Source organism: Bubalus bubalis, chromosome 5, assembly GCF_019923935.1.
Source record: "Bubalus bubalis isolate 160015118507 breed Murrah chromosome 5, NDDB_SH_1, whole genome shotgun sequence".
Lineage (NCBI taxonomy): Eukaryota > Metazoa > Chordata > Mammalia > Artiodactyla > Bovidae > Bubalus > Bubalus bubalis.
This window is the reverse complement of record NC_059161.1, coordinates 53,476,901-53,490,649: the sequence shown is the minus strand read 5'-3', so window position 1 is coordinate 53,490,649 and position 13,749 is coordinate 53,476,901. Positions and strand designations below refer to the sequence as shown.

The 13,749-nt window shown below is 47.4% G+C and overlaps 1 protein-coding gene across 34 annotated transcripts in view; it reads left to right on the top strand.

Moving 5' to 3' along the window:
• Positions 1-13,749, top strand: part of CNIH3 (cornichon family AMPA receptor auxiliary protein 3) — a 182,288-nt gene that overhangs the window by 155,320 nt on the left and 13,219 nt on the right. For 31 of the 34 annotated variants that reach the window (XM_044943124.2, XM_044943122.2, XM_044943131.2 and 28 more), the window contains one exon: positions 10,051-10,163. In XM_044943124.2, coding sequence (XP_044799059.1) covers positions 10,051-10,163 — 113 coding nt within the window. Of the gene's footprint in view, positions 1-109; positions 135-9,601; positions 9,627-10,050; positions 10,164-10,385; positions 10,459-13,749 lie in introns of those variants that run through there. The other 3 variants (XM_025286061.3, XM_044943144.2, XM_044943143.2) reach the window with 3 other exon arrangements.

Sequence of the window (13,749 nt, the reverse complement as noted above, 5' to 3'; positions counted from 1 at the left end):
TCTGAGGCCTGAGGTTCTCAGCGGTTCACCTGGGAGCTAGTTAGAAAGGCAGATTCTTAAGCCTCACCCAGACCTACTGAATCTGAAACGCTAGGTGTGGGACCCAGCCATCTGCATTTTAGCAAAACCCTCAGGTGATTCAGAAGTACCATACCATTTGGGGATCACTGCTGGATAATGGTGAAGCTTGAAGACATGGGCTAGAGAGGGGGCTGGTGGGAGTGTCGGGTTGGTAGAGCAGTGGCCTCTTCCTCATGGTGTTGGTCATGCCTACTTTCCTCCTGCGTCCCCAGCACAGGGCAAAGTTAGTGGGGAACTACCGGGGACTGGGCTTCCTGGAGCCCATGGGAGTCAGGGTGGAACTTGGTCCCCCAGGAGCACTCGGGACTGAAAGGATCAGGCAGCTCCCAGGAATCAGGGCAGGGAGCGGGAAGCCAGAGCAGTGTGCAGGGGCAGGGCTGGTGTGTAGAGCACGTGTGACCGGGGGAACGGGTTTGTCATGGCTGTGTCCCAGGAGAGGCCTCGGGGCCGAGCTGTCACCTGGGGCTTCTTCCCTCCAGGTGGCCAAGAGCAGGGGACAGTGGGGTGTGAGCTGTCTTCTTCTCTCCGTGGGCATTTTCCTCTCTCTGTGGCCTTCTCCTCATTCAGAGCAAGGCCCCTGGGTGCTAAGAAAGCAGCAGAAACTTCCCCAGTATGGATTACAGATGCTCAGGAAGGGTGGGTGAAGGAGAGGATGGGAGGAAGCCAGAGGGCCCTGTGGGGTTGGAAAGTGGGAGCCCTGCAGAGGAAGCCCCGCCGTGATAGAAGGTAGTGCTCTGTGACTCCCTCCCCACCTCTGTGCCCTCTCACCTCCTGGCCTCCACAGGCCAGAGGGAAAATGCTGTGTCCAGGCCCTGGGTCACTCAGGCAGAGTCTCCTTCTCTTACTGTCTCCCCTTATTTCCCCTGTGTTCCTGCAGAACAGGCTCATGGGGGAAATGATTGGTGCCTGGTTCCCTTGAGGCCTGGCTCTGTCTCCTGGGATTGGATGTGAGGGTCTGATCCTGACTGTGACAAGGGCAAAGCAATACTTGGCCCAGGCATTTGGGAGACGTGCTGGCAGCAAAGAGCACAGAGCCACCCCTGCAGTTCCTGGTGTGCATACAGTTGGCATCTGTCAGATTGATTTTATGGTGACTTTTTCTTTTTCTTTTTTTGCAGTGTTGTATTAGTTTTTGGTGTACAGCAAAGTGATTCAGTTTCAGTTCAGTTCAGTCGCTCAGTCATGTCCGACTCTTTGCAACCCCATGGACTGCAGCATGCCAGGCCTCCCTGTCCATCATCAACTTCCAGAGCTTGCTCAAACTCAAGTCCATTGAATCAGTGATGCCATCCAACCAAATCATCCTCTGTCATCCCCTTCTCCTCCTGCCTTCAGTCTTTACCAGCATGAGAGTCTTTTCAAATGAGTCAGTTTTTTGCATCAGGTGGCCAAAGTACTGGAGTTTCAGCTTCAGCATCAGTCCTTCCAATGAATATTTGGGGTTGATCTCCTTTAGAATGGACTGGTTGGGTCTCCTTGCAGTCCAAGGGACTCTCAAGAGTCTTCTCCAACACCACAGTTCAAAAGCATCAATTCTTCAGCTCTCAGCTTTTCTTTATAGTCCAATTCTCACATCTCTACATGACTACTGGAAAAACCATAGCTTTGACTAGATGGACTTTTGTCAGCAAAGTTATGTCTCTGCTTTCTAATATGCTGTCTAGGTTGGTCATAGCTTTTCTTCCAAGGAGCAAGCCTCTTTTTATTTCATGGCTGCAGTAACCATCTGCAGTGATTTTGGAGCCCAAGAAGATAAAATCTCTCATTGTTTCCATTGTATCCCCATCTATTTACATGAATTGATCAGACCGGATGCCATGATCTTAGTTTTCTGAATGTTCAGTTTTAAGCCAGCTTTTTCAGTCTCCTCTTTCACCTTCATCAAGAGGCTCTTTAGTTCCTCTTTGCTTTCTGCCATAAGGGTGGTGTCATCTGTGTATCTGAGGTTATTGATATTTCTCCCAGCAATCTTGATTCCAGCTTGTGCTTCATCCAGCTCAGCATTTTGCATGATGTACTCTGCATAGAAGTTAAATACGCAGGGTGACAATATACAGCCTTGACGTACTCCTTTCCAAATTTGGAACCAGTCTGTTGTTCCATGTCTGGTTCTAACTGTTGCTTTGTGACCTGCATACAGATTTCTCAGGAGGCAGGTCAGGTGGTCTGGTATTCCCATCTCTTGAAGAATTTTCCACAGTTTGTTGTGATCTACACAGTCAAAGGCTTTGGCATAATCAATAAAGCAGAAGTAGATGTTTTTCTGGAATTCTCTTGCTTTTTCTATGATCCAATGGATGTTGGCAATTTGATCTCTGGTTCCTCTGGATTTTCTAAATCCAGCTTGAACATCTGGAAATTCATGGTTCATGTACTGTTGAAGCCTGGCTTGGAGAATTTTGAGCATTACTTTGCTAGTGTTTGAGATGAGTGCAATTGTGCAGTAGTTTGAATATTTGGGGGCATTACTTTTCTTTGGTATTGGAATGAAAAGTGACCTTGAAAACTCACCTTTCCTAGTCCTGTGGCCACTGCTGAGTTTTCCAAATTTGTTGGCATATTGAGTGTAGCACTTTCACAGGATCATCTTTTAGGATTTGAAAAAGCTCAACTGGAATTCCATGTCCTCCACTATCTTTGTTCATAGTGATGCTTCCTAAGGCCCACTTGACTTTGCATTCCAGGATGTCTGGCTCTAGATGAGTGATCATACCATTGTGGTTATCTGGGTCATGAAGATCCTTATTGTATAGCACAGGGATACAATATACATATATATATATTTATATATAGATTCAGCTTATAAATATATATATATGTTTCCCAGGTGGTGCTAGTAGTAAAGAACCCGCCTGCCAAGTCAGGAGATGTGAGAGATGCAGGTTTGATCCGTGGGTCGGAAAGATCCCCTGGAGGAGGGCATGGCAACCCACTCCAGTGTTCTTGCCTGGAGAATCCCATGGACAGAGGAGCCTGGCAGACTGCAGTCCATGGAGTCACAAAGAGTTGGACATGACTGAAGTGACTTAGCACAGCACATACGCATTACACAGTGTGTGTTTGTGTAATGTATATATGTAATATATATGTTATACATATATGTATATAAAACACATATACTCTTTTCCGATTATTTTTCCATTGTATGTTATTACAAGGTATCGAATATAGTTTCCTGTGCTATCCAGTCGGTCCTTGTTGTTTATTTTATATATAGTAATATATATATATTATATATATAATATATATATAATATATAGTAAATATATATATATTTAGTAATATATAGTATATTTAGTATACTATATATACTATATATATACTATATATATATAATATATAGTAATATTTAGTAATATATAGTAAAGTATATATAGTGTATATCTGTTAATCTCAACCTCCTAATTTATCATCCCCTCCCCCCAATTTTATGGTGACTTTAAATTACAATTCTAATTGCATTTTTATTTGGCCAAGTCGCATATGTACCAGAGTCATCTGCTTTCCCCATAAAAATCCTGGATAAACATTGATGCAGAATTCAGGAGGTCAAACAGCTTGACATGCCAGCATCATCAAATAGGCAACACTCCAGTTGGCCCAACACAAGTCTGAGCTGTTGGGATGTTCCTCCTTAATTGTGCCATCTGTGGTTGCCAGCCCTCCACCGGAGGGAGCAGAGGCTGCAGGGAAGCCTTGCCTCTGCGGAGGCTGACTGGCGAGTCTGGGCGGCCCTCCTCGGCCCGTCTGGTGCAGGCCCTTGCCTCCCTGCTGCAGGGGAGCGCCCTCTCCAGGAGAGCTTTGCTGTTGTTGTTCAGTCACTAAGTCTGTCCGCCTCTTTGTGACCCCAGGGACTGCAGCATGCCAGGCGAGCTTTACCCAGAGCAACTGAAGAGAAAGTGCCTTCCTTTGAGCAAAGGGACTAAGACAGAATAAGGTTTCCTGACACTGCCTGGATGCTTTTTTATAGTCTTCCAGTTTAGCAAAATCCCAGGTTCCTGAGCTGCCATCCTGTGCCTCTTATCCTGCTGTCTCCTCCTCCTCATGTGAATTATGTGCACGATGGTTCATTTGGGGACAATTGGAGAACAGATCCCCATGCTGGACATCTATGAGAAGATTGCCTCCGCCCTGCTCATCCCAGAAGGGCATCTCTGTTTTAGGGCCAGTCTGGTGTGGGCTGGGCAATCAAATGAAAGAGACATTATCTTTTCTTCTTCTTCATAGTCACTGGCTCCTGGGGAAGATAAACCTCAGGACAGACACACAGGGAACTGGGTTGTTGTTGAAAACAGGTGAGGACTGGGGCAGGCTGCTAAACAGCTGTGGGTTTTTCTTCCCATTTGGTGAAGCTGGAAGCTTGGTTTAATCAGAGCGGGGGAAGGTCAGAGGAGATCGGATGGAGACTCAAGAAACCAAATTGGGTTCTGGGACATTTCACTGACACGTTACCTGCCTGAGCGTGGCAAATAGCTCACATGTGACCGTTACCAAAGATAATGATCACTTTCATCTCCACAACAACATCTTTCTTGCTTTGATGTTTCTTCCGCCTTGAGAGCGCTGTCACAGGACACCCTGAGTCCCTTCTAGCAACTTTGTCGCACATGTTGGCATTTACAGATGAGGGAAATAAATTTTTCTCAGTATCATACCGTCGATCGTTATGTAACTGGTAAGAATTTATATAACATGTTGAGATAGTGGGCTAATATTTTTAGCTCAATGTGATCACAGCAGAAAAGCTTATTGTCTGAGTCAACAGGGTTCATTGAGAGATGAGTGGTCTCATAGCTGACACTCCCTTCAAGCTACACGCAGCCCTGGGACCTTCCCCGTGGCTTCTGTGTCTTGGCTCTTAGGGTGTTTGGCCCCAGCCAGGCTTATCCCAGCCCCTCAGAAATCCTGCCCCACTGGGATGCTGGTGGGAGCCAGGAGTGCATCCCACTGCTAGGGATGCTTGGTACCACCTCTCCACCTTCACCATCTCCTCCTCCCCAGTCTTAGGGAATCCACTCTCTCCCTAGGGAGCTTCATTCCTTTGCTTCAACTCCAAGCATTCCCTCTCTCTTTTCTCTCCCTTTAGGGGTTAGAAGAACTTCTCTTCCTGCCCCCAGGCCCTTCTCCACCACAATGAAATAAGACAGCCATCGATACATTATTACAGTATTCTCCCATCATGAGTAAAGGTTATTCAGTTCAGTTCAGTCGCTCAGTCGTGTCCGACTCTTTGCGACCCCATGAATTGCAGCACGCCAGGCCTCCCTCTCCATCACCAACTCCCGGAGTTCACTGAGACTCACGTCCATCGAGTCAGTGATGCCATCCAGCCTTCTCATCCTCTGTCGTCCCCTTCTCCTCCTGCCCCCAATCCCTCCCAGCATCAGAGTCTTTTCCAATGAGTCAACTCTTCACATGAGGTGGCCAAAGTACTGGAGTTTCAGCTTTAGCATCATTCCTGTGCTAATCTCTGTGGGCTAAAGCAGCTAATGAATGGATACATGAATGAATGAGATGATGCTTAAGTAGAAAGAAAATAAAATTCCTGGGGGAAATAGGTGGTGGATGAAAGTTTAGAGCTGAGCTGAGTGTGGCACATATAGGAAGAAGAGGTAGCTCTGCTCTGCTGGACAGAGCAGTGTCCAGGGACAGAAACCGGCTAGAAAGTTCTTGCACCAGCCTTGGGAGAATGTGCTGGGGCCCATTCTCCAGTAGGGGAAGTAGACCAGTAGGGGAAATTTAAAAAGGGAAAGCAAATCCAAGTGGCTGTGAAGAAGAAATGGCAAGATTTGGAAACTGTGGGGTGAGAAATGGATGAAACAGAGAAGCCAGAGATGGCTATTGTTAGCAAAAATTGGACATTTAGGAGATAAAGTTTACAGGTGCTGGGAGGAGAGTGAACTTTCAGCACCAGGTGGTTGCAAACTATCTGGATGGAAGCATCTGCCAGGAACTGGAAATTGAGGACTAGAATCTGGGCAGGGAGTCAGGATAGGTGATCCTCATCTATCCATCCTCTTAGAGGCCATGGAAGAAGCTGGGGGTGGTGGTGGCGGGGGTGAACCCTTTGAGGTCTTCACTGACAAGTGTCTGAGCTTTGCTAGTGTGCTCCGAGAACTTCACCTGATGCTTGACCTCTGCAAGCATCAGGGCAGGGTGGAGTGGCAGGAGGCTGTGGTGTCACTGTACTCTCATGACCAGCCCATATGCTGCAGTTTATGATGGGGACACACCAAGGCTGCAGCCCTGGGGGATGAGAAAGCTGGGTCCCAGCAGGAGGGGAATAAAATGAACATTTACCCGGAACTTGGCTCGCATCAGGCCTGGCCTTAATCTACTCAGTGGTGACTAAGTAGCCTTTTAGGTGGGCTTGTGAAGAACCCGCCCAGGTGGTGACTGTCACCTCTTTCTTTTGTCCCATCATTTCCTGTTCCTGGAGGGCTGACTTCTAGCTTCCTCGTGTGGTTAGGTTTTACTCATCCTTTCAAGTTTCCTGGATTCCGCCTTGATGACGAAACCTTCCGTGAGCCCCCTGGTTGGAGTGAATTGCAGTCTTTTCAGCAATCTCACAATACCTGTATTGAGACCACTTATTTAGTATTTATGACTCTGTAAAGCAAGGCGTAATGAGACAGGAATTCAATAGACTGGGGCCTGTGTGAAGCAGTTCCTCTGTTTGCTGTATGAAAGAATGAGATTGGCACCATTCAACAACTTGTCTTATGAAGGAAACAGTATTTTCCATTGAAGGGGATGACTCAGGATGGTGGGGGGACAGTCAATGCTCCCCTCAGTGTTCCTGTAGTTGGCCCAGGAGATTCAGGGACAGTCTTTGTAGAAGAGTGAGATAAGCAGGGTTGGGATGGGACAGCTAGTCCAAACAGCCCACACGGAAAATAAGCATTATGCCCACTTGGTGATCATTCAGCCCCTGCCTCAGTGTACCCAATGCTGGTGAAAGCAAGGGTGGGCTGCTCATCAGGAGGCGTCACCACTTTGCTCTTCCCACTGATTACTCATTCTGTACCAGACAAGATGGGTTAAATGATGCTATGGTAAGAAACAGCTCCCAAATCTCAGTAGCATAGAATGCAGTGCAGTGGTTAAGACTGCAGGTGGATTGGAATTCTGATCAGGGAACTAAGATCTTGCATGCTGCATGGCTTGGCCAAACAAACAAACCAAACAACCATAAAAAACAAAACCAAACACCCAACAAAAACACAAACCAAACCAAACCCTCCAAACTGCATTTCTTTCTTGTTCATGCTGGGTGTCCATCCCCGGCTGCCCCAGCACCTCTCTCCTCACTTATGGCTTCAGGATGATGGAGGACCCCCCACCCTAAGTGTGTTTTGCTGTGTCACAGGGGAGAGAAAGAGACCCCGGAGCACTTTGTCTTGGCTGGTAAATCCTCCAGCCGATTCTGCTCACAGCCCTTCAGCCCCACCCAGTGACATCCCAAGGGCAGACGCAGGAAGTGTGAGGGGCGGGGGCAGGGGGGTGGGAGTGGAGGGGAGCCAGGGGGGTGGTTGGGGGGTGGGGGGCAGCAGTAACGCCCACTGTGCAGGCTCGGAGCGCGTGGCCTGGCCAAGGTTCACTGGGTCCAGGAGGAACAGTCCCCGCCACAGAACAGGGACCTCCTGGGGAAGCAGGAGAAAAACAGTGCGTGGACACAAAGGGCACCCTTGCTGTCCCACCTGCAAGGGTGCTGCTCAGTGTTAGGCAGAGGCAGCAGGGAGAAGCCACCAAGAGCAGCACGGATTCTCAGCTTTTATCCCCTGTGCACCCAGGTGGCCTCCATTAAGCAGTTCTCCTCCATGTGGTGACAGTGACGAATCCTCCCTGCTCAGAAGGTTGCAGCTTCCACTATAAATCAAGCTCCGAAGAGAGAAGCAGTGATGGTGATGAATAGGGGGCCTGTAATCAGTCGGAGATTTGTCACTGGAGCTGCAGACGGGGATGATCCAGGCCCGTGGTGGCTGTCTCTTAACATGTTAATTACCTCGGCATAAGTGTCTGAAATTGATGATTAAAAAATGAAGAGATGTAAGTAGTAGAGGTCACAGCCACTGCCCCCTGGAGCTGGCAGGCTGAGAACTGGAGGAGGGAGGAGGGGGGTTTTCTCTTTAAGCAGGAGGAGGTAAGGAGGAGCCTTGGCTGGGCACAGATGGGGTTGGTAAAGATGGCTGCAAGGTCCTGGGAGGAGAAATAATGGGACATACCTCCTCCTACCAGGTGGTCCAGGCTCACAGGGGCTGGCTGTGCCCAGTTCACCCACTGAGGTCACTGCTGGCTCTTGTAAGTTGATTCTAGGATTACTGCCTGAGAATTATAAGATGTGGGTCAATGCAGTTCATTCTTCTCTGGACTTGAGAAGAAAGAAGATGCCACTTACAAAATGCGTTTCTTCCACATGTGCCTCTGCATGTATTTATTCCAAATGCGTGTCCCTCACTGTATCTGTCATCTGGGGCAGTTGGCTAATCTGACTAAAGTGAGAGATGAAAGAGACCGAGGTTGTGTGCTTTCCCCCAGATGGGAGAGTTAGAGGCAGTTTGTTTCCCATCCAGAGGAATTTTGGTTTGTGGCCACAGGCTGCATCCCTGATGCCACCCAGCCATGCTCCAGCCATGTGCACATGGTCAGTTCAACTGATTTTGTCAAATACTTGCTAAGTCTCTACTAAGTGCAAAAAAGCACTTTGCAAATGGAGATGAGAAAAGAATAGAAGATAGAGTTTGGCCAGGACAGTTTATAGACTTGTGGAGTAGATCCTAGAAGAGATCTAGGTGTGTTGAGAGGTGGGAGGAAGGTCATGACTCCATCATGGACGTGGAGAATCCCCCTGGGTGAGGGTCAGAAAGCATACTATGGGGCTGAGACCTTTAGGGAGGAGGGGACAGTGTGGTGGTATGGGCAGAGCTTCCATTAGAAAGTGGTGTTTGAGACAGGTCTTGAAGGATGGTTAGACTATGCTAGCTGGACCAAGGCATTCATCATGGTCTAAACAATGCCCAGAGACTAACCACCCCCCGTCCCGACATAGATGTATACATTCATTAAATACTCATTCATTAAATATTTATTCCTCTATGAGTGAGAAAGATGGTGCATTTATATCTCTGTTTTAGGGTTTCCTTGCTACTTGCCTGGGTACCAGATTTCTCTTTTATAGTCACTTTGATTTCTGTTTCAGCTTTACTTTCTGTTAAGATGTAACCACCCTTAGGAGGGGGTGGTTCACAGTCGTTGAGCTCTTTTTACCATTTATACCAGTGTGGGTAGATTGGGGTCGGGAGGTTTAGTCTTCCTGCTGGTCACCTTCTACCGTCTGACCCTTCTTGATCTGGACCGGACTCTTTTCCCTCTGGAGGCTAAAGTTTCCCTCTTTTATCATTACATGTCATTCCTTTCAGGTTCTTCTGGATCCATCCACCATCAAGCAAAATGCTGTTTCCCCAAGTCTCCTTTATTTGAACTAAATAGTTGGATACAACTGAAGTGACTTAGGACGCATGCACACATATTAATATTTGCTTTAGGTTTGTGAGTCTCTATATGTGAAACAGGAGCAGGGCAGTTGTTGAATCACTGAAAACCCTATCAGTGTTCTTCCACTGGGTCCTGCCCGGGGTCAGACATCACAGGGGCTGGATGGCCTCTTCTGCTTCTCCTAGGGGGTCATCCATAGGTGACCCTCTGAAGCAAGTGCCCTGTTCTGGTATGTAGGGTGCTGAGGGTCTCTGTCCATTTAGGGCTAGGTATAAAGCATGGCTCTGGTCACATAAAGAGGAGAACTTACCAGAAAGGGCCGGGGGCGGTGACTCTGTGATGCTGTGTGGGGGTAGGGGCTGTGTGTCATTAGTATATTGGAGGCAGTATCCAGGCAGACATCAGATGCTGTAGAGGCCGGAGTGGGACTTCTCCTCCCTCTCACTCAGGCCTATGTCTCTGCTTCCTCTTCAGCTGGTGCTGCCAGAATATTCCATCCACAGCCTCTTCTGCATCATGTTCCTGTGTGCTCAGGAGTGGCTCACCCTGGGGCTGAATGTCCCTCTACTCTTCTATCACTTCTGGAGGTAAGTCAGCTTGGGACTGCTCCATCCTTCCCTTTCCTGCTAGGGCAGCCTGCCATGTAGAGATGACATCCCCCACATGGACCAGCCAGCTGTGCCTTCCTCTCACCCCTTCCCGGGTTACCCTTACCCCAAAGCCTTCTCTGCAAGCTGCTCTCAGGTAGCAGTCCAATAAGGGAAGGTTCTTCCTATAGATTCCACTAACCACAGCCTCAACCCTCACAGATCAGCATTAAAGGCTTATATGCAGAGTACATCATGAGAAACGCTGGACTGGAAGAAACACAAGCTGGAATCAAGATTGCTGGGAGAAATATCAATAACCTCAGATATGCAGATGACACCACCCCTATGGCAGAAAGTGAAGAGGAACTAAAAAGCCTTTTGATGAAAGTGAAAGTGGAGAGTGAGAAAGTTGGCTTAAAGCTCAACATTCAGAAAACGAAGATCATGGCATCCAGTCCCATCACTTCATGGGAAATAGATGGGGAAACAATGGAAACAGTGTCAGACTTTATTTTTGGGGGCTCCTAAATCACTGCTGATGGTGACTGCAGCCATTGGAAGGAAAGTTATGACCAACCTAGATAGCATATTCAAAAGCAAAGACATTACTTTGCCAACAAAGGTCCATCTAGTCAAGGCTATGGTTTTTCCTGTGGTCATGTATGGATGTGAGAGTTGGACTGTGAAGAAAGCTGAGCATGGAAGAATTGATGCTTTTGAAGTGTGGTGTTGGAGAAGACTCTTGAGAGTCCCTTGGACTGCAAGGAGATCCAACCAGTCCATTCTGAAGGAGATCAGCCCTGGGATTTCTTTGGAAGGAATGATGTTAAAGCTGAAACTCCAGTACTTTGGCCACCTCATGCAAAGAGTTGATTCATTGGAAAAGACTCTGATGCTGGGAGGGATGGGGGCAGGAGGAGAAGGGGATGACAGAGGATGAGATGGCTGGATGGCATCACTGACTTGATGGACGTGAGTCTTAGTGAACTCCGTGAGTTGGTGATGGAGAGGGAGGCCTGGCGTGCTGAGATTCATGGGGTCGCAAAGAGTCAGACACGACCGAGCGACTGATCTGATCTGATAGGATTATTCACAGTAGCCACAAAGTAGACAAAACCAAGGCTTCCCTGGTGGCTCAGCAATCTAGAATCTGCCTGCCAGTGCTGGCGACATAAGAAATGTGGGTTTGATCCCTGGGTCAGGAAGATCCCCTGGAGAAGGAAATGGCAACCCACTCCAGTTTTCTTGCCTGGAAGACCCCATGGACAGAGAAGTCTGGCTGGCTACAGTCCATGGGGTCGCAAGGAGTTAGACACAACTCAGCGACTAAACAACAACAAAGACACAACCCAAATGTCCATCAAAAGATGAATGAACAAATGAAATGTGATATATCCTTACAATGGAGTGTTACTGAGCAATAAAAACCAATAAAGTGCTGATACGTGCATCACCATGGACAAAGCCTGAACATATTACAAGTGAAAGAAGTGAAGTGAAAGTCGCTCAGTCATGTCTGACTCTCTGCGACCCCATGGAAATTCTCCAGGCCAGAATACTCTTTTCGACCCCATGGAATTCTCCAGGCCAGAATACTGGAGTGGGTAACCTTTCCCTTCTCCAAGGGATCTTCCCAACCCAGGGATTGAACCCAGGTCTTCCACATTGCAGGTGGATTCTTTACCAGCTGACCCACAAGGAAAGAAGCCAATCACAAAAAGCCATTTATAAGAAATGTCCAAAATAGGCAGATCTATAGAGATGAAAAGTGGAGTAGTGATTGCCAGGGGCTGGAAGGGAGTGGGAGTGAGGAGTGACTGCTGATGGGTACACTGTTTTCTTTTAAAATTGATGAAAATGTTCTGAAATTAGATACTGGTGATGTTGTACAATGCTGTGAGTATATTAAAAACCACTGAATTGTATACTTTTAAAAGGTGAATTTTTTGGCATATGAATTATATCTTAATAAAAATAACCCACCTACCAGATGGGCTGCATTTTCTGGGACAGTTCTGATTTTAAATGTTCTATTCCCTGCTAAGACCATGCATCAGATCATATGATTTGGGCTTTTTGTAAAAGAGAATCACCATATGGGTATAGAAGGTGGGTTGGGGGTGGGGGAAGCGTATACCAAAGTAGTAAAAGATGCAATTGTACAGATAAATGAGCCACACTTTTGATCCCCCACAAACATTTAATCATTGTCATTATACCATACAGTATAGCCTGTATTTAGTCACGTCTGGAACATTCACTCCTTCATTTAGCAAACATATGGAAGACATACTATGGGCCAGACACTGTGGGGGATTCCAAGATGAATGTAAAATATAATATTACCTTCAAGGAATATATACCCTAGTGGTGGAGGGAAATATATTCTTACCAGGTGTATGAGGAGCATGGGTAGAATGTAGAGGAATGGAGGGACAGCACTGGGAAATCTGGAAAAGCACATTCGAGGTTAAGGGACTAGCCTGTGCAAAGGCTCAGAGGTAAGAGAGCTCCTGGTGTTCTGGGGAGCAGCGGTTGTTCAGTGTGGTTGGCTGTGGGGTCCTGAGATGAAAGGGAGCAGAGATGGGGTTGGCAGCTGGGGATCAGGTGTGGAGGGTCTGAAATGACTTGGCAGGAAGTTGGAAACGTTTCTTCTGTAGGGAATGGCTCGCTCTCAGGGGCTTTCCAGGAGGAAAATGACATTTCCGGATCCAATTTTTAGGATGGTGACCCTGACAGCAGTGGGAAGGCTGGGTAGGAGGGTGAAATTTTAAGGGCGGAATCTAATTAGGAGGTTCTGGTGAAATTCCAGGTGGAAAGAATGAAGGCTTGCCCCAGGTAATGGAAGTTGGGATGGAGAGAGAAGAGGAGGAGAGGTCTGGAGAGGTAAACTGGACATAATTTGGCCAATAATTGGAAACAGGAGGTGAAGAAGAGGGGGCGTGTCAAGGCTGGGTTGCTAGGAGGTGACCAAGAGCAGGATACAGGTTTAGGGAGGAATGAAGATGATTCAGTTACATACGAAAGTCCTTTTATGTAAAGGTAACCTACTAAAAGCTACCCCACGTCCGAGGTCAGGGGCAGAAGCCAGGAGGACCCCATGCCCGAGGGGAGGCAGCCGAGAGGAGGTACCCCATGTCCGAGGTCAGGGATTGCACTCGTCTCACACACTAGTAAAGTAATGCTCAAAATTCTCCAAGCCAGGCTTCAGCAATAAGTGAACCATGAACTTCCAGATGTTCAAGCTGGTTTTAGAAAAGGCAGAGGAACCAGAGACCAAATTGCCAACATCCGCTGGATCATCGAAAAAGCAAGAGAGTTCCAGAAAAACATCTATTTCTGCCTTATTGACTATGCCAAAGCCTTTGACTGTGTGGATCACAATAAACTGTGGAAAATTCTGAAAGAGATGGGAATGCCAGACCACCTGAGCTGCCTCTTGAGAAATCTGTATGCAGGTCAGGAAGCAACAGTTAGAACTGGACATGGAACAACAGACTGGTTCCAAACAGGAAAAGGAGCATGTCAAGGCTATATATTATCACCCTGCTTATTCAACTTCTATGCAGAGTACATCATGAGA